Raw genomic sequence first — 21,670 nt, 5'->3', positions numbered from 1 at the left:
TCTGATGCTTTATTTCGTGCATGGTATAATATATTTTATTTTAACTACAGACAAGTTCTCTATTGATCAACGAATGATGCAAACATTTGGAAATGCCATTAAACGCACGATGATCTTCTAGCACTCTTCTATCGTTACAGACAAAGCATCACTTCCTATTCAGTAGACAAAAATGTAATTCAATTTAACACTTAATAACTACCGGTAACTACAATTCTGGTACCGGTCTGCGGCCGGTAATATTCTTTAAAACTTCTGGACATTTCATTGTTATTTTTAGTTTTTTTACAACATTGCAATTTACAAGCATGAAGATATTCTTACAAAAATGGTTGCTCATGATTCTGATATGAATTACAAATTACAAATGTACTTATATGATATTATTTTGAATTTTACTAAGTAGTTCTGAAGTAGATTTGAACACTATGTATTATGAGATTTATGAGGATGTGTTAAAGTAAAAATATCACTTTGTTACAGCCTGGCAAAAAACAGTAGAAATTGTACTAATTTATTTATCATAGCAACACTTACTGTTTTTATAAAAAAAAATTAGGCACACCACAGACATTCTTAAAATTCATAATCTTATATACAACCTGTCAGTTCTAACTGTCAGAATTTTCAGATTGAACTGACAGTTTGCACACAAATCTTTTTTAAGATTATGATTTTTTAAGACTGCCACTCAATAGTTGACAAATGTATTGTAAAATGGTTTATATAGACGGTGGTCTCCATATTAATCTACACTCTTTTTTGCCAGGTCGTATCGTATGGCGTATTATTTTATATTTTTAAGTTACATAAATATCAAATTAATGTACTTATTATACTTCTAAATATATGGGCAGATTCTTATCGTTACTGTACTATAAGATTAGAGGCTGATCGTAAAAAAGTTGACTAGAATTTATTTTGTAAATTTTAGAAAAGACTCGTTTTTTTTCTAAGATTTCTTTCTTTTTGTTAATGTAAAAATATCCTCTAAAAGTCCGTTCAATCAGGCCAAGTTGCGTTGAAATAAATTCTAATCTACTCAATAATTTTAGATATTATTTACTTAGTTAATATTTAGAAATATTCTTAGAAATACGTCAAACTTTTTAGGTTTTCTTTTAGATGGTCTCTTGAATCTACATGTCAGCTTGGCAAAAAAGAGTAGAAACTATTTCTTTTAAATCATAGCAACATTTAGGTACTTTTTTCATACGAAAGTAACTCAATGAGGAGGCACACTCAAAAGTTATGATAGATGGCGCCACCCTATTAGTCCATACGTGAGAGCGAGAAGATGATATGTTTTTTCTCTCTCACAGTGACATGCCTAGGCACTTGCACAGGCGCCGCCTGGCGGGATAAAATGTCAGTGTGCCTCCTCATAGTTGCCACAGGCAAAACGGTTTATAGAAGGTGGCACCCCTATTATTATTTACTCTTTTTTGCCAGAATACATACCGATGTAGTATGAAAAGTTTTTCCTTCGCATTTTTCCGGAAACGTTCGTATTTGTCATGCTAGTTCAGTCAATGTCAGTACATCTTGTGCTGAGACTGACTGAAATAGCATGACACGTTCGTACGTTTCCGTAACAGCACGAAGGTAAATCTTTTCACAATATATCTGTACAATAATACGATATATATAATGTTAACATTTAAATATTAAGAAAACTCAAGTTCTGCCGTTAAAAAAAAGACGTATTTAAAATAATATTTCTGAATAAACGTATTTATATAATAAACAGTTCCGTGCACAAATAACTGTGAGTAATTTCATAAACATTTGATTACATTCTCTATATATATAATACTGGAGCAACTTAGTACTATTTCTATATATTTCTTGTTTTCAGGTAATATACTGGAACATATGTGGCTTTAGCACTAGTCCCACCAAAAGCGGCGAGTAAGCGATGATGTATCGGCGATAGAAAGGAACAAAAGATAGTCTCTCCCGTGTAAATAAAAGAGAGAGCGGCAAATTATTGTTCTAAATAAAAAAAAAGTAAAAAACAACAACATAATTCTTTTTCAAACACATTTAAAAAAAACCGGAGCTGGGTCTCGAACCTGAGATCACAGAAATGCAAGTCAAATACTCTAACCCCTAAGCAAAGACCTATATAACTTAGTATAGACAGATAAAGTCTAAGAAAAAACGTACCCCAAAACCATACAGAAAAAGGTACGGTGAGCTAGATGGCGATGCATCTTTGGGGTACGCTCGGCTAGATGGCGCTAATATTAATATTTGACATTTTAAAACATATCTAGCTAAGAAAATGGGCCAAATTGTCAAAACTAAGGTTCAAAAGTTTTAAGCCTGTGTCGAGAGATGGCAGTCTATTCACTGTGATTAAACATTTTACTTTGACAGTAACTCTCTTTAATACTCTATCCTCTTTGCCCCTAAGCCAAAAATCGAGGTGCCGCCTGGCTCAAAATATTGAATCATATTCAGATAAGGTTACTTTGCAATGTAATTAATTATTATCTCACTAGATGGCACTTTTAAACATTGAAAACAGTGCCATCTGTAAATAACTCGAAAACTAAGAGGTACCAGCGACGAGTTACATTATATCTTCCCTATTCAATATACCTTTGGTGACGAACTCTCGCTCGCGCTATCATCCTTTCTCTTTTATTCACACGGGAGCGACTATCTTTTGTCCCTTTCTATCGCCGATAACTATTTTGGTGGACCAGTACCTTATGATATAAAGAGTAGTTTAGGGATATATGGAATAGACAAGAGTTGAATAGTTGTATCGTCTTAAGAGCAGTCTAGACGGGATGATAGAATCGCTCAAATATCGATTTGGACAACTTTCGCATTGCGAAAAAATTGTCCCATCTAAACTGGCCTTTATAAATAAAAAAGAAACTTACCTATAAAACGATAAAATAGAATATCATCATTGAGTAAATGACTAATAAAATAAAATATTAATACATTTGGAAAAAATAAAATTTCAAAAGAACCAGGTAAAAAAATGTACCAACTCGAAAATACCTGAATATACTTTAGTTTTTTTGGTACTACGTCGGTGGCAAACAAGCATACGGTCCGCCTGATGGAAAGCGGTCACCGTCACCTATGGACGCCTGCAACTCAAGTCATTAGAAACTTGAACAGTCCTTTTTGCTGTGTTAAGTTAGTCAAGTACATAGTTTCGTCAGTAAAAGCATATTTAGATATTTATGAGTAACAAGACAATCCTATTTGTATACATATGTATTTGACAACGTCTGTGTGTCTGTAGTAATCGCCAAAACTTTGGTTCTTATTTCAAATTATAGTAAAGTTCTAAAAAACCGGACATTTAATTTTTACTACTATAATTTTCTAAGCAGTTCCCGTCAACTTTGTACATAGCCACGTCAGCAAATTTTAATTGATCCTATTTTGTTACCAACATTTAGTAATATAAGTCGATTTTCGTAAAATATATACAGGATAATTGTTATAATTAAGAAAATATAGACACTATAGAATCTTAATGACGAAATAAAACTTACTAAAATCTCAATTCATCAAAAAAATCTTGGTAACAAAATAGGAATAACAAAAAACAAATTTAACTTTTTTCCTTAATTTTTGTACAAACTTTTCGAGAACTGCTGATCTACACTACAGGTGCGTAGCCGAATGGCATTTCTACGCGAAACGAAAACGAAACGCCGCGAAAGGTAGTCTGGCTCTGTCGCGCCAATACGCACGAGCGATAGAGATAGATATCTACGAGCGTTTCGTTTCGTGAGCGTTTGTGCCATTCAGCAACGTACCCTGATTACACTTTTAGATTAGGTAGTAATAAATACCTAAAAAATAAATAATACTGAGCAAAACAGGCAGGAATCATATAAATGGAACGGAATGTAAAAAGGGCATATACAACACGTAATAAGACATTTGTTACATCGATGACATTTGATGATCTCAAGCAAAGATCGCGGCAAGAGTAATACGAATCACGATTTTATGGCATGTTCCATTTAAAAATATATTTAAGCGGGTTACTCACGTGTTAAGTCGATGTAGCGTTCGACATGTTTCGATCCATTTTCGAGGACCTTTCTCAAGAGTAGCGACCCCGCCTTTATATATCGAGGGCGCGACGCATACTGCGGGCGCTTGCTCTATGCTTGCTATGTTCCATTTATTCACGACGCAAGTTTAAGACCTGATTTAGACGGCGTGCGAACTCGCATGCGATTTTAGTTACATTGCGGGCTACTAAGGGTACATACAATTTTGCACAGCCCTCAAATACCGCAATGTAATAAAACTCGCATACGAGTTCTCGTACCGTCTAAATGGGCCCTTAGTGATAATCTATCTCTAATTAAGTGTTAATTTCCCGATATATTCATAGATCCTTTCATTTGCAGCTGTAGTTCAAATAAACACGCAATGAAGTCGTGACTCACGTTACTTTTACGTGGATTTACCCAATATGTCGCTTGCCATAACCACAGTATAATGAGTACTATCGAACAGTATGGCCACTCCCGCTCCCCGCTGAAAGTGCCGCCCGCTTTCGGTTACGTCACAGTTACCGCCTGTCACAAACGCGAACAGTCGACCTGTCATATCTCACTCCTACAAGCATGGTACGCGTTCACCTACACGAGCTTAGACTGTGTGCTAGGAACGCGCCTCTTTCATATATTCGAGATGTGCCAAAAGCGAGAAAACGATGAGCTATAGGAACGAACAAAAGACAGTCGCTCCCAAGCGCGGATCCAGCTTCGTGCCCGGGGGGGGGTCATGTGGTAAAGGCCCAGGCCCCCTTAGGGGGGGGGGGGGTGTCACATGATCCATTTGTATGGCCAGCCTAGGCTCCAGGGGCGGGTCATGACCCCAATGACCGCCCCCCTGGATCCGCGCATATGGTCGCTCCCGTGTAAATAAGAAAGCGAGTTATAGTGCCATGAAGTATAAATCGCACGCTCTATCTGTCTTTTTGCAACCCGGGAGTAGGGTTGCAAAAAAACGTTTTTTTTTTCTGGCTTGAAAAAAAAAACAAAAAAAAAACGTGAAAAAAAAACAGTTTTTTTCTGGAGTATGTTTTTTTTTCTAAAGGTCGAAATCTCAAAATTTGCAGAACTGTTAATACTTTTATACGGTTTTTTAGACTTTATGTTAACTATTAAACAAATTTAATTTCATAGCTTTAATTTCTGGTTTTATAAAACTAACATTTACACAATCTGTAGTTAGTAGTTATCGCTATTTACTGTTGGCAACACCACCGCCTCCCCACGCTGCATCGGGGATTCCCCAATAAATGTTTGTATACTGAAAGTTTATCGAATTCAAAATGTACGTTATTGTTATTGACACATTACAAATCACGAAAATTCGTTATTATCGTATTATTTTTTCATCTGAAAAAAAAACCATATTTCTAGAAAAAAAAACCATGGTGTTTGGTTTTTTTCATAATTCTGAAAAAAAAAGCATTTGGTTTTTTTTCTATTTGCAACCCTACACGGGAGCGACTTCTATTCGTTTCTATCCCTAATAGCTCATCACTTTCGCTTTTGGTAGGAACAGTGCCTAAGACATGGTTTTAAAGTGGATTACAATTGCTTGAAGTACTGCATTGCATAGACTTTGCCTTTTCGATTGTCAGTGAGGGTAGATTTAAGGTTTGACGGCGGTGAAGTATCGTTGAAGGTCCGTGTCGGCTTGTGCTACCCACGCCGCGTTCAGAGCGATGGTGTCCAACGCACCCAGCGCTCCCCTTAGGTCGCCGAAGAGCTCTTTAAATAGGATTGACAATCTTCATACTAAGAACCGCACCTCAATTTTTAGCGCCACCTATTAAATACAATAATAACTACACTGTTACTTACCCGGTAGTAGTCGTGCGGCTGGTGCAGGCAGCGCGCGGCGGCCAGCAGCGCGGGCGGCGGCGGCGCGGGCGCCGCGCGCAGCACGCGCCACGTGCTCGCCGCGCCGCGCCATCTAGCGACAAACACACCTGTGAGGAACGGAACTCTTCTCTCGGGTCTATGGTTCTACACTCAGTTCAACCTTACTTGTCCAATCATGTAAACAAACACTGCTGGAAAACATTATCTCACTTTTCTCTGGAATTGCACATTAACCATCACTAAAAATGTTATTATACACTTAAATAAACTCACAAAGTTAATTAAAGTTATGTGATGTAATTTTGTTATATTTATGAACAATAAAGAATATTTGTATTGTATTGTAAAGTATTGAAATCAATCAAAAAACCACTGAAAAATATCATTTCTAAAACGATTTTCATCAATAGTCGTAATTACGAACGGATGACATCAAAAACTCCTGACATTACGAAGTCTAGATTGTCTATGAGTCGTAATGTTAGGATGACAACTTATCGTTAAGAACGATCGATATTAATCATCGATCATATTTGACGTTTCGTTTGTTTACATGATAGGACAAGTAAAGATGGTCTTCCGGTTGGGACGCCATCTTAGCGGTTTCGTGTCGTGAATAATTTATTTTTCTTTTACTCATTAATGTTGTTTAAAGTGTAATATTGATAGCTTATTATGCAGTAAACTAATGGTGTAGTGAGAAGCTGATGAAGAATTGTTCTCGAAACGCGTTTAGCCTCTTTTTTGTCGTAAACGGCCGGTAGTCCACGTGCTCTTGTAAAATCTAGCTATCAATTTACAAGTGCTAAGTCACCGTACAATGTCGTACTTACTGTACAAAAATTACTAATATTAGCTCATATCACCTTGACACTGGCGAAATAGTCCCAATGGACTGAAGCCATTTAATTTTAAAAACTGAACTGAACTGACAAGTAAAGATGAACCGACTGTAGACATTCCAGAACGATATGAACTGTCAACCGAACTCGATTGTTTTTCATACACAGTTGTCATGTAGCTTGTTGATATAAGTAGCTTAAGTACGGAGTACGTATAGTTTATTAATTAATTACTAGTTTCAATATATACATACATACATACAATCACGCCTGTATCCCATAAAGGGGTAGGCAGAGCACATGAAACTACTAAAGTCTCAGTGCCACTCTTGGCAATTAAGGGGTTGAAAGAAAACGAAAAACGAAAAATTGTGACATTGCAGTGACAGGTTGCCAGCCTCTCGCCTACGCCACAATTTCACCCAAATCCCACAGTCGACTTCTACGACACCCACGGGAAGACAGGGGGTGGTGAAATTCTTAACCCGTCACCACACGGGCACGGGCAGTGTGTTTCAATATATAACAATAACCATTATTATTCTGATAGAATGTGATCGAAATCGGCCGCAAAGAGAAGCATTTATGCAAAAATTTTGTTTAATTAGACTGGATGTAGGGTATGTTCAGAGTATTCTGAACAACCTTTTCACCACACCAACTGGTAAAGGCTTACTTTGCTATTCGAAAACAGATAGCGAAATTGCACTTTATTCACAAGAGTGCAAAGTATTTTCATACAAATATTAACCTGATGTCTTAAGCTGGCTGGTAGAATTTACCTATGAATAATGATTTTGAATCATAAATATTGAATAAATTAATTTGATGTTTTATAGCTAGTATAGGCTACTTGACCCTTTTTCAAAGTATGTCTTATATTATTAATTACTGTCTAATTAAACGAAAAAAAAATAGTACCATATTTTATTACGACTTAAAAACCCGCAAAAAATAATTTAAAGTTATTTTTACGTGATCAGGCAAAAACAACATCAGCCATATTAATCTATAGAATATCTATGACATGACGTCAGTATATTTAGAAAAAATATTTCACACTGTCACACCCGTCAACGACTATGAATTTTAATACAATAGAGGTTGCTTCTATGGAGATCAGATTACTACCTCTAATTTCCATAGTTGATCTGAATTATGTGACGTCACTCCATTGGCCAACACCGTTTTCGGAGTCCATAATTTAAAAAAAAACATACACACATCTTTAATTAAAAATACGCAGTCATCACGCACTTTTAATGCCCGCAAGCTATACATATTGATTTCTTAAGTCAAATACTACAGAAAACAATAACTTGATGAGCTAAATTCGATACGAGTCTAGTAGCCTATTGTTCGTGTTGGTGTGGTGAAAAACAAATAACTAATTATGATCACCTTCAGGTACATATAATGTAGATTGGTAAGTAAGTAAAGAGAGTGAGACATCGCGTAACTTTCCTTGCAATTCCTGCAATACACATACACAATACACATGTTTTCTAGGCAGACGACCAATTAAGGCTCATTCAAATTGCTGGAAAAATTACGATGTCTGATAATCATACTATTTTTGTTATAGCACCCAAAACAGTAATGTATATTAAGTATTGAATGTATAATAACTACGTATATGAACCGCGCATTTAGTAGTAATCCGCCTCTTTAATCCTCTATCGCTATAGTGACAATCCATAAGAAAAGGGCCCTTATGGCGGTTTCTAGTTACGGAGATATCGACGTTTTTGTAAAATCGTTCGAAATTATCGATTTTTGAATTTATGCAAAATAGTAAAATATACGAATAGACGTGCAATTGTAGCTTGGTTTCAGTAGTGTACGTTAAGTATTTCTATATTAAAATTCAGCTCAAAGTTTAGTAGAAAAGGGCCCTTATGCCAGAGCGCGTTCGAAAATATGAAAACTGTTGTTAAAAAATGTTGTAATTACTTACAACTTTTGTTTATAAGTTAGTTTATGTTATATAGGTACGATTCAATGAAGTACTTTGATACCTAATTTAAAAATTACCCGATTTAGGTACCTAGTCGTCACTTTAAAATAAAAATCTTACTCGTGAGTAGCTACTAAGTGCAATCTGACTTCAAACCTCACTCGGCGGCGTGTCAAAGCGAAGATGTTCTTCCTTTGACTAATGCCGCCGTTACCACTGTCTCTCTCTTACTCGCGACACTTCGCACGCCGCGCTCTTGGCAATGTTGCAGCAGTTGACGGTACGTAGTTTATGAATGGTCCCTTATTGGTGACATTATCGGTGGTAAGATGTGTTTTCTTCCGATATACTAAGTGTCTTAAATAATTAAAAAACAAATATTAAGAATTACAAATCGATCTGGTAGGTACTGTGTGAATTAATAATTATAATAAACGTTTTATGAGAATTACTGATTAATGATCAAGATTTTAAGTTTACTTCATATAACATTTTTTCTTTGGTATTCTGTTATAATACAAGATAAGTAACTAAAATAATAAAATACATTAGCAATGAGTAATTTTTATCTGTGATGGTCATAAGGGCCCTTTTCCCAAATGTATGGGAGTCAATAATTTGTGATTTTTATGTAACTTTAAAAATTTATAAATAAAAAAATAAGACATGCAGAATAATTCTGACACTTTAGTTATAAATGTGTAGACTGATTAAATATAATTTAGAAGTCTCTATACGAAAATTATTATTATTATAGGAGCAGATGTTAAATATTCTAATTGTGATATTCTGATTAAAATATACATATTTAATGAACCATGGGATTTTATTTCTATCCTTAAATGTAAGTTGAAACATATATAACTATGTACTATAGTTCAGATAGCAACATATTAGAAGAAAAGCCAAAAAAATATGTTTTCCTAATTTTTTCTTATAAGCGACTTGCCCTAATCAAAGCTCGATTTTTCATGATCTGGAAGTCGATGAAACACAATCACAACTGATTCTCAAAGAAATGTACCTTGAGATACACAATCAATCGTCATCTATGTAACTTCCAATGGGAACACCCTTAAAGTGAGTTTCAAACTTCTTTTCACGTTTTCTCAAAAGTGCAATACTTAGCATGTGTATGCTTGATGATTTTTTAAAAAAAAAGTACGTGGCCTAGGGCCATGATTTTTTTTGTATTAGATAGCTTATTTAATGCAGATTTAGGATCTGTGCCTAACTCAATACCTGCCATAAGGGCCTTTCTGTGATGGATTGTCACATATCACCAGTGATCGGCACTAATGGTGACACACCGCGCGATTCAAATCGGTAAAAAAATATCGATATTAATCATGCCTTTATTTACAAACATCTAGTTATTACAGAATTTAATTTTACTCTGAATATATTTAAACATTTTCAACACATATTTTCAAAAACTTCGCAGTATGTATTTTTAAATTAAAGGGAAAATGGAAACCTCTGGCTCTGCCGGGGCCATCGCGCTTCCAACTGCGCCACGGCACGGAGGCGGATGGCCCCGGCAAGGCCGGAGGTCGCAGGTTCGAGTCCTGCCGGTGTGAACTTTTCCGTTTAAAAATATGTAATATCGCTCGCAGACGTTTCTGCATGAGAAAAAAAAAACAAACTTTGCAGTATGCTTTACCTGCATGCGGCTGCGCACAGTGCTGTGATCCACTGCTTCCATTCGCGGCCTCTCTGAGCCTCAGGAGACAGCGCGGTGAATGCGAACCTGCAAACAAGATGGTGGCTTATTAACTTTGTGACAGGTCATCATCCTCCTAGCCTTGGCCGGGCAATGCCGGAGGGCGCCGTGGTGATTGACATGATGACAACATCGATCCCAGCGCGCCCTCACGAACGGCAAAGAGGATGGAACGCCGGAGTGGGTTTAGTGGGTAGGGCCAAGTTTCCCCCCTCTCGATAGGGGAGGGGAAAGAAAAGGCGAGTCCCACACATCGTGCGTAACAGCATTCCCACTCCGTCAAAATAGTTATTTGTTATACAAGGGGGCAAAGTTTTTTAACGCCGAGTGTGGAATTGAAAAACGAGCAAGTGAAAGGATTCTATAGTTGAACCACGAGTGAAGCGAGTGGTTCGAGAATAGAATCCTGAACTTGCGAGTTTTTTAACACACGAGAAGTAAAATACATTTGCACCCGAGTGTAACACAACATTTTTCCCCTCACTACAGCGAGGAAACTACAACGCAAAAAATGCGTTTATCACTGCTTCCAGTAGTTTCACAGGTGGTAAATCATCTTTATTACTAGATTTACCTACTTTTATCAATTTTAAAGCAGTAAATTTGACTTTATTCAAGGTCAAATTACTTTACCCACTAGTGGATAAAATGCGTTTTTACCCGCTGGTATTGAAGGACAAAACACGTGTTTCCGAGCTAGTGAGGGGAAAAAAAAAAGGTCATCATCCTCGTTGCGTTATCCCGGCAACTGCCACGGCTCATATGACTTAATATGAGCGTACACTCGGGCCTTACACTAAGTTACATACCTGTAGAACAGCCAGTCGTCTTTAGGCGAAGCTAGAGTCACTAGCAACGCTCGGTGGCTGTATAAAGGACGCTGTTAATTCTTTTTCGCAAGTATATACCAGCTTTATTGTCCTATCTGTAGAACCACCGTCCACTAAATGATAAGTCCTACCTGTAGAACAGCCAGTCGTCCTTAGGCGAAGCTAGTGCCGCTAGCAACGCTCGGTGGCTGTATAAAGGACGGTGTTAATGCCTTCCAGCAAGTTTGCCAGCTTCATTGCCCTACTTGTACAACCATCGTCCACTAAATCATAAGTCCTACCTGTAGAACAGCCAGTCGTCCTTAGGCGAAGCTAGAGCAGCTAGCAACGCTCGGTGGCTGTATAAAGGACGGTGTTAATGCCTTCTCTCATGTGTACCAGCTTTATTGTCCTACTTGTAGAACCACCGTCCACTAAATCATAAGTCCTACCTGTAGAACAGCCAGTCGTCTTTAGGCGAAGCTAGAGCGGCTAGCAACGCTCGGTGGCTGTATAAAGGACGGTGTTAATGCCTTCCAGCAAGTTTGCTAGCTTCATTGTCCTACCTGTAGAACCACCGTCCACTAAATCATAAGTCCTACCTGTAGAATAGCCAGTCGTCCTTAGGCGAAGCTAGTGCCGCTAGCAACGCTCGGTAGCTGTATAAAGGACGCTGTTAATGCCTTCCAGCAAGTTTGCCAGCTTCATTGCCTTACTTGTAGAACCACCGTCCACTAAATCATAAGTCCTACCTGTAGAACAGCCAGTCGTCCTTAGGCGAAGCTAGAGCGGCTAGCAACGCTCGGTGGCTGTATAAAGGACGCGGGGCCGCGTAGGACGCTGTTAATGCCTTCCAGCATGTCTGCCAGCCTACTAGACCGTATGTCCGCACGCCCGCTGTGAAGGCCGCCTGCAAAATTTGAGGATTAGTCAAACTAGAGTATGTCATGTGCATACATCGGGGTTTTGGGAGCGGGAATGATTTACACTAGCCCAAAAAGGGTGAAAACGATGAACAACAGACATTACTATAACATTTCTAGGTACATTTGGAGCCAGATACATAGTTTAATCTATATTTCAGTAATTCAAGTTACTATAAACAGAGTTATAAATACACAAATTCATTCCCGCTCCCAAAACCCCGATGTATGGTCATGTGGTACGGTCATGTGATGACGGATGAAAGTCATGTTACGAGAAATGTCATCACCATCCTCTTGCGTTATCCCGGCATTTTGCCACGTCTCATGGGAGCCTGGGGTCCGCTTTGACAACTAATTGGTACGAGTTTTTCGGAACATATGTGCGAAATGTCATTTGATATTTGCCAGTCGCTTTTCGCTGAAGGAAAACATCGTGAGGAAACCGGACTAATTCCAATAAGGCCTAGTTACCCTTCGGGTTGGAAGGTCAGAGGGCAGTTGTTTTCGTAAAACTGGTACTGTTAAAGCTTGGGATTAGTTGTCAAAGCGGATCCCAGGCTCCCATGAGCAACACCTCGTACAATGGCGATCAAATATATGAAAGAGGCGCCCCATATAACCATAATCGGTCGCCGTTCCTACGCAAATCCTCCTATTTTGTGTACACACAGGTCTTCGGGTCTCAATGCTTAGTCGCAGTACGGTCGACGTTTAGTCGCAGCGACCCAAATGGGGACGATTGGTAACAGGCACAAATGGTCACAGAAGTGTGCACTACGCGTGCACACATTGTTACCGTTTGGCGACTACTTTTCCAAAATCATTCGTTCATTTCATTCTTTTCAAATGGCGACTGTCAGAGACGTGAGAGACGTCAAAGTAAAAATGAAATAAAATCATTTGACATTAAAATGTAATGGCGTAAGAATTTGTTAAAGATAAATATTGTTTGCATTTGTAATATAATGTGGGCTAATTACCATGGCCAATTAAATTGCTCGAGTGATTTCATAAAATAAGTCTAAATTTATCAACGCGCCATCAATTTACCTCAGTTTAACCAGTAATAATATTATTGACTACTCGGTGTTTGCGTGTTATGTATATTGATTGGTGAAGTTTTAGTGCTCCGGTGCATATACTATACTGAAATAATAAAAATAATGCCTAGAAAACCAATAAAGTTGTTAAAATATGGATTAAGACGGTAATATTCCATGTAAAAAACAGTCGCCAAACGGTCACCAAACGGTCGACAAACGGTCGCAAAATGGTCGCAGCGTACACGCGTGACCGAAGGCAGTGAATGCTTCTTGTATTAATTTTTTCCAGGTATCCTCAAACTTTATAAACAATTAAATATGCCGTCGTACTCAGTTGCCCTCACTAAAGAAGATTAAAAAAAAATTGTAACGTGCGTACCGAGCTGCTGGGTTGTAAAGGATCGGGGATCATATTATTATGGTCTTCTATAGAGCAACTAGTATTTTGCGGCATTTCACAATTGACACTTGTTGAAGTAGTCGTCATTAATATTACTATCAACATTAATTTCAGCGATCTGTTGTACTTCTTTTGTCAAGATTTTTGTATAGATAAGTGTCTACAAATGTGTAATGTTAAAGAGACATAAATAAAACGTAGTAGAGTAAATAATGCGTTTTTTTGTAACCCAAACAAAATACTTGTAGATACTAGTGCGGAAAAGAGGAAAATCGATACGAGTAGCGATAAATTAATACACGAACGAAGGGAGTGTTTTAAATCGACACGAGTTGTGAATGTCCTTTCCGCACGTGTATCGTACGACGATTTTCAGTACCTAAATCTAAGCTAAGAGTTTCGACCAGACAAGAAATGAATCATTGCTTGATTTGCTCGCACTACTGCGTTAAAAAAGCAGCATCTGTACTGAAAAAAACTATCATTGCGCAACAGAAATTCTATTAATATCACAGTAAATACTCTATTTCATTTGATTCCTACTTTTATTGTGTAAAGCAACACTACACTTCATTTTTATGAATAAGAATTAAAAATATATTTAATACATTAAGTAACTATAAAGTGCTTATCTATTTGTATTATCATTCTGCACTTTTCTTAACTTTCCCACATTTCTATAAAATGTCGAAGAGTGCTTAAATGGTCGTCGTCGTTTATATTATTTAATTCGCTCATATTTAAATGATTCAAAGCAACCAGTCCACAACTTCACAAGACAGTTTGAGAAACCTTCGTATTTCAGATTGTCATTTGCGGATACAGTGGTTTAGGAGCAGTTCGGTAATCAGACCTACACATGTGTGTACAAATTCTGTCAATGTCACTGTCAGAAACCGTTCTGACAGTGACAATGACAGCCACAAATTCGTCCACATGTTGTTACCGTTATGTGTGCAAACGTCGACTAATAAAGTGTCGTTAAAAGTCATTCTGACAGTGACATTGACAGCCACAAATTCGTACACATTTTGTTACCGTAACGAGTGCACACGACGACTACATTTTGTTATTGTATCAATACGGTCGCATTGTTTGCACGACGTTACCACGCGTTATGTCACATTTGACAGTTAGTTACTGATTTGAAGATTTTGCGACTGAAATGGTTGTATGGGGCGTTCCTAGCACACAGTCTAAGCTCGTGTAGGTGAACGCGTACCATGCTTGTGTGAGTGAGATATGACAGGTCGACTGTTTGCGTTGTCGACAGGCGGTAACTGTGAGGTAACCGAGAGCGGCACTTTCAGCGGGAAGCAAGGAGCGGCCATATTGTATGATATTATTTTTTATTATACTGTGCTATAGTGCTCACCTCCTGATATATCTCGGGTATGGTCTTGTTGGTGCTGCGCCAGGAATCGAACAGGCGTACCGCCTGTTTGGTCACCTTCTCGTTCTCCCACTCAACACCGGCCGTCAGTAGCGCGCCGCTTAGCCATCTGTCAGACAGAGATTTATGGGCCATTTTTTTCAAAGTTGTCCACCCCACTTTTTTTGTAACATGGGTATTTTTTACGCGATTAATATTCAGAATCGCGAGCTCTTTCGATCCTGATAGGAGAAAAAAAATGTCCCAAGATTTCCATACATTTTTTCGAACCTTCCATTCCGTTACCGCCATACAAAATGTATGAAAATATGGTAACGGAATGGGAAAAAACCTTGGGACACTTTTTTCTCCTATTAGAATTGAAAGAGCTCGCGATTCTGAGTGGAAACCACAAAAAAAATTCCAAATCCAAAAAAAAAAGTGGGGTGGACAACTTTGAAAAAAATGGCCCTTATACATATACAATAGGGAACTTGACTGTAGTTAAAATAAAATATTTTATACCATGCACGAAATAAAGCATCAGATAATTATTAGAATAACATGGACAGAAGTTATTTTTAAATCCAATTTCTATTTAATAAGTCAGGTAGAAATATATAAAGTAACTGAGTTGACCGTGACGTCACTCAATTCGATTTCATGTAAATTCCATAATAGCAAGTCGTTCAAATAGGCTAGTTTCCTACTATTAGTCAAATCAGCTTCTTTTTAAAACGATTTGCTATAATACGGAATTACTATGAAATACTGAGGAGTGACGTCACGGTCATTTATTTTATATGTTTCTCTTTGACTTATTAAATAGAAATTATGTTTAAAAATAACTACTGTCCATATTTTTCTTCTAATTATGTGGTGCTTTTCGTGCACTGCCTAAAACATTTTATTTTAAGTATAGGAAACTAGCCTATTCGTTTTGACAGTTCGTAAAAAGAAGCTGATTTGACTAGGAGGCAAGTAGCCTACAGGCTACTAGACTCGTATCGAATTTGGCACAATAAATGATTGTCTTCTGTAGTATTTGACATAAAAAAACCATGTATCTGGATGTAGGGTGACCAGTTTGGCTATAGGTTGTCACTCCGAAGGTAGGGTGACCATCAACAGTTTAAGGTACGAATGTAGTGACCACGATGTAGGCTGGACAAAGTTACACAGTATCTTATGATTCTTATGAACTACTTACAATTGATCTTCATTGAGCGTTTCCATCTCCTGACTGGTATATATGGTCACCGTATCCGGGTGTAGGGTGACCAACAGTTTGGCCAGAGGCGGTCCAGACGAAGTTAGACGCAGCAGCTCTTTCCACCAGGACAAATGGTTTAGAACCACTCGCCAGGGGGCCCAGTGCGTCTCCTTGTTTAGACGAGCTGGAAATATTAAAATTAAAAAGTTATTATATAAATGAGGAGGCAAACTGACATTGGATGACGCTAGGTGGCGCCACTGTTACCGACTGCTGTCACTGTAAAACGAAAGCCTGACGTTTACTTGGGCCAACGACATATCGAGGGTTTACTAGGGAAACCCGATAAATCGAGATAATTTGTCCTTGAAATAACAACATTGTGGAAATTGCACATAGTTCGAATTTCAAAAACCAGTTTGTTCAACTTATCGGGTCGGATATGTAACTCCGTATAGACGGATAGTCTAAGAAAAAAACGTACCTCAAAGCCCTAGAGGAAAAGGTACGGTGGCCTAGATGGCGTTACACCTTTAGGGAACGCTCGGCTAGATGGCGCTAATATTAATATTTGACATTTTAACACATATCAAGCTAACAATATGGGCCAAATTGTCAAAACTGAGGTTCAAAAGTTTTAAGCGTGTGTCGAGAGATGGCAGTCTATGCACTGTGGTTACACATTTTACTTTGACAGTAACTCTCTATAAAACTCGATCCTCTTTGCTTATCGGAATCGAGCCGCGTCGAATCGTCCTCATACATTTGAATGCGATTCGACGCGTCGCTAATGGACGCAGTTTCATAAGAAATGCAGAAGGCGAATTTATGAGACTCGACTCGACGAGCCCAGTGGACGATTTCAAATGCGTGAGGACTCGATTCAACGCGGCTCCATTCCGCATAAGTGGACGCAAATCTTTACTCTTTTTCGAGGTTTTTTTGACTTGGCAACACATGACTCTATTCAGTACTCGCAGTGGCGACATCTATCGTTACGTAACAGTGTACATCCTCAGTTAAAGTTAATAAAAACAATAAAAAAGTGAAAAATTAACATTTCTGAAGATTGGATACGATTTCGTGATTTTGAAATATAACAATTATTTTTTGTTAATAAATATTTATTAGAATAAAGTGTACTGTGCAAAGACCGTTACAGTGAGAAAGCCACAAGTGAGCAAATTGAGTGCTTATTGCTTGAGGCACAAGGCACATTCTTGAACACAGTGATGAGTGCCTTTTTACCTGTGACACCTTTCCGAAGACATGGAAAATAATATTATTATTCAATATTGAAATGTTTATAGAACTAGCTTCAATTTGCTGCTTGCCGCTGGTGGCCTAGCGGTAAGAGCGTGCGACTTACTATCCAGAGGTCGCGGGTTCGAACCCCGACTCGTACCAATGAGTTTTTCGAAACTTATGTGCGAAATGTCATTTGATATTTATCAGTCGCTTTTAGGTGAAGGAAAACATCGTGAGGAAACCGGACTAATTCCAATAAGGCCTAGTTACCCTTCGGGTGGGAAGGTTAGATGGCAGTCGCTTTCGTAAAACTAATGCCTACGCCAAATCTTGGGATTAGTTGTCAAAGCGGACCCCAGGCTCCTAATATGAGCCGTGGCAAATGCCGGGATAACGCAAGGAGGATGATGACAGAACTAGCTTAAATTTAGATGATTTCAGTTCGTTAAATAGTGACTGGATTAAAAAGAAATCAATCTGGAATTCTATCTTTTTTTTAGTTTTATCTTTCAATCCACAGGTCGTGGTTTCAAATCCCGGTTTATACTTTGCTATTGAGTTTTGCCGAGTTCGCCTGAACCACTGTGCATTGCATACATAGTACCCCGCGAGTACTTCGATTCCTAGCCGATGATAAACGAACAGAGCCGAGTTCGGCCGAAGCATTGGCTATAGTACCTATCGTCCAATCGCAGTGCGCGCTCGGCCGGAACCCTAGCCGATGATAACCGAACGACACCAATCTTGCCCGAACGCCCGTCTATATTATACTGTACCAGCGGCAGCTATTGAGCAATCGGCGGTCTCGCGACTCCTAGCCGATGATAACCGAACGGAGCCGAGTTCGGCTGAAGCACTGGCTATAGTATACCTGCGGCGGCCACAGCGCGCGACGCGGGCAACCGGCGCGCGCGGCTCAGTACAAACGCGTCGTCCAATAGTAGAGCGCGCTCGGCCGGAACCCTAGCCGATGATAGCCGAACGACACCGATCTTGCCCGAACGCCAGTCAATACTATACCGTACCAGCGGCAGCTACAGAGCGCGAGGTGAGCAATCGGCATTCTCGCTACTCCTAGTCGATGATAACCGAACGGAGCCGAGTTTGGCCGAAGCATTGGCTATAGTATAATACCTGTCGTCCAATAGCAGTGCGCGCTCGACAGGCGCCCTAGCTGATGATAGCCGAACGACACCGAACTTGCTCGAACGCCCGTCTATATTATACTGTACCAGCGGCAGCTACAGAGCGCGAGGTGAGCAATCGGCGGTCTCGCGACTCCTAGCCGATGCTAGCCGAACGGAGCCAAGTTCATCCGAAGCACTGGCTATAGTACAGTACCTGCGGCGGCCACAGCGCGCGATGCGGGCAATCGGCGCGCGCGGCTCAGTACAAACGCGTCGTCCTATAGCAGAGCGCGCTCGGCCACCCTAGCCGATGATAGCCAAACGCAGCCGATTTTGCCCGAACGACTGTCAATACTATACCGTACCTGCGGCGGCTACCAGCCTCGCTACCGCTAGCCCGATGATAGCCGAACGACACCGATCTTGCCCGAACGCCCGTCTATATTATACTGTACCAGCGGCAGCTACAGAGCGCAGAGCAGCAATCGGCGGTCTCGCGACTCCTAGCCGATGATAGCCGAACGGAGCCGAGTTCGGCCGAAGCACTGGCTATAGTTATAGTACCTGCGGCGGCCACAGCGCGCGATGCGGGCAATCGGCGCGCGCGGCTCAGTACAAACGCGTCGTCCAATAGCAGAGCGCGCTCGGCCACCCTAGCCGATGATAGCCAAACGCAGCCGATTTTGCCCGAACGCCAGTCAATACTATACCGTACCAGCGGCAGCTACAGAGCGCGAGGTGAGCAATCGGCATTCTCGCTACTCCTAGCCGATGATAACCGAACGGAGCCGAGTTCGGCCGAAGCACTGGCTAGTATAGTACCTGCGGCGGCCACAGCGCGCGACGCGGGCAGTCGGCGCGCGCGGCTCAGCACAAACGCGTCATCCAATAGCAGAGCGCGCTCGGCCGGAGCCCCGCCCAGGTACAGCGCGGACGCACGAGCGGCCGCCGCTTCTGCTGTCTGCAACATTCAAGAAAATAGAATTTTGCATAGTGACCTTTGAGGTCATAATAAACAATTTTTACTATTTACAACAAAAAAAAATTGGCTTTTCCATACATGCCGACTGTCGCTCATTTATGGAATGTCCAATTTTCTTGCGATTTCAGCTTTAATAAATAAATACGTTTATTGCAGACAACATAAGGTCCAAACAGTACAATTAAAATAAATAAATCACCGTTGCCGTAGCTTTGGTTCCCATCATAAAAATTGTTCATTATGACATTTATGACCTCAAAAGTCACTATGCAAAGTTTGAAGGGTCTTTTTTATTTCATATATTATTCGGACGTGACATTGTTGAAGCAAGATTCCGTAGGTATAAATAGTATAAATTTTCTGAGATGAACGTTTCGCTTTAAGCCTTTACCCGATCACATTAGAAATGCAGCTTCCACAGAAACTTTCAAATTAAAAATTAAAAAATGGCTCCTTGAGAAGATGTTCTACAATTATGATGAGTTTTTCGACATTCCACTTACAATTTAATGTTGTATTTTAATGATTTGGATATGTATGTAGTAAGTAATAATAAAATAAAATTGTATTAGGTAGATTGATTAATTTATAAATGATGATAAACGCATGACATATACATAGAGACATAAATATTATGCAACAAAATATGGACATATAACAATTGTTATCAATAAAGATTTTTCATTTTTTCATTTTTTTTTTCATTTTTTTTTCTTTAGCCGTAATCTGTTAAACAAAGGCCTTTGTGTCTATTGTTGACGGCGGCTAGCTCCCGTTTAAACGGCACGTGCTATAGTCTCAGTGTAGTTAAAAAGCAACTATCATGATAGCAATAAGGTTCAAATTTATTAAACAGTTTGCAGTATGCAGGTAACTTTTTTTGAAGATGACAAAACGTGTTATCTCCGAAAGGGCTTTTTATGAATTTGAACCTTATTACTATCATGATAGTTGCTTTCTAACTACACTGAGACTATAGCACGTGCCGTTTAAACGGGAGCTAGCCGCCGTCAACAATAGACACAAAGGCCTTTGTTTAACAGATTACGGCTAAAGCGAAAAGTTCATCTCAGAAAATTCATACTATATCTGTAAAATAGTTCTAGGTTCGAATCCTACCGACTGCGCCATGTAGCGTTTAGACATAGAGTACACAACTTATCAATATACTTAGAAAAATAAGTGGAATAATCACTGAGGGACTTGAGCTTACGACCGGCCGGCAATAGGCTACTTGCCTCCTAGTCAAATCAGCTTCTTTTTTAGAACTGTCAAAACGATTTTGAACGACTTGCTAATATGGAATGGAATTTATATGAAATCGAATTGAGTGACGTCACGGTCAACTCAGTTACTTTATACAGGGTGTAAACCTAATACGGGCGAACCTCTTAACGGTGGTGAGTATAGTACATAAAAAATGGAATTAGATAACTTTTACTTAAAATTGAAGTATTTTTTTTATCCATACAAATTAATTCGGCCCGCAACGTAATGCAAACACACTCGCGTTAAACGCTAGTTGACAGTTGTCATTGATTGTCATCGCAACCACGTTTACAGTACATTGCTGCTGGGAATTTTTTCAAAAATTAATTATGGGCTGAAAATTATGAGTAACTCAAAAACACCTCTTAATTAATGATAACAATATTGAATTATATGCCTGGTTTCATTTATCGCCCTTATTACGTTTACGTACTGTATATTTCCACCTGACTTTTTAAATAGAAATTGGATTTAAAAAATAACTTCTGTTCATGTTTTTCTTATAATTATCTGATGCTTTATTTCGTGCATGGTATTATAAAATATTCTATTTTAACTACGGTCAAGTTCACTATTGGCTGTTAGTTCATGTCTCACTTAAGGCACTTTTTGATAATAAGTTTTTATTGTGTTTTTTCTTACCTCTCCAGCGGAGGGGTTCTGCGGTGCGACACGGTACAGCCCTCTCGCTCCCACGTTGTATCGCACCCACTTGTGTTTGCCCAAGTCTGGTACCAACACTGCAAAACAAAATTGTTCAGAATATTACACCATGGCAAAAAACAGTAGAAATTAGTAAGGGCGCCACCATTTATGTAAACTGTTTTGCTAGTGGCAACTATAGACGGTCAACATGATACAAATAAAA

The 21,670-nt window shown here is 39.2% G+C and overlaps 1 protein-coding gene across 1 annotated transcript in view; it reads right to left on the bottom strand.

The window, feature by feature from the left end:
• Positions 1-5,577: 5,577 nt before the first annotated feature.
• The window catches only part of LOC125239398, a 43,454-nt gene continuing 27,361 nt past the window's right edge, over positions 5,578-21,670 (bottom strand). The window contains 8 exon segments of the mRNA XM_048146968.1: positions 5,578-5,804; positions 5,867-5,982; positions 10,354-10,440; positions 11,975-12,132; positions 14,967-15,093; positions 16,174-16,360; positions 19,374-19,512; positions 21,445-21,542. Of these exon segments, the coding sequence (XP_048002925.1) occupies positions 5,659-5,804; positions 5,867-5,982; positions 10,354-10,440; positions 11,975-12,132; positions 14,967-15,093; positions 16,174-16,360; positions 19,374-19,512; positions 21,445-21,542 (1,058 nt within the window). The 3' untranslated portion in view covers positions 5,578-5,658.

The sequence above is a fragment of the Leguminivora glycinivorella genome, chromosome 25, assembly GCF_023078275.1.
Source record: "Leguminivora glycinivorella isolate SPB_JAAS2020 chromosome 25, LegGlyc_1.1, whole genome shotgun sequence".
NCBI classification, from domain to species: domain Eukaryota; kingdom Metazoa; phylum Arthropoda; class Insecta; order Lepidoptera; family Tortricidae; genus Leguminivora; species Leguminivora glycinivorella.
This window is presented reverse-complemented; position numbering and strand designations above follow the sequence as displayed.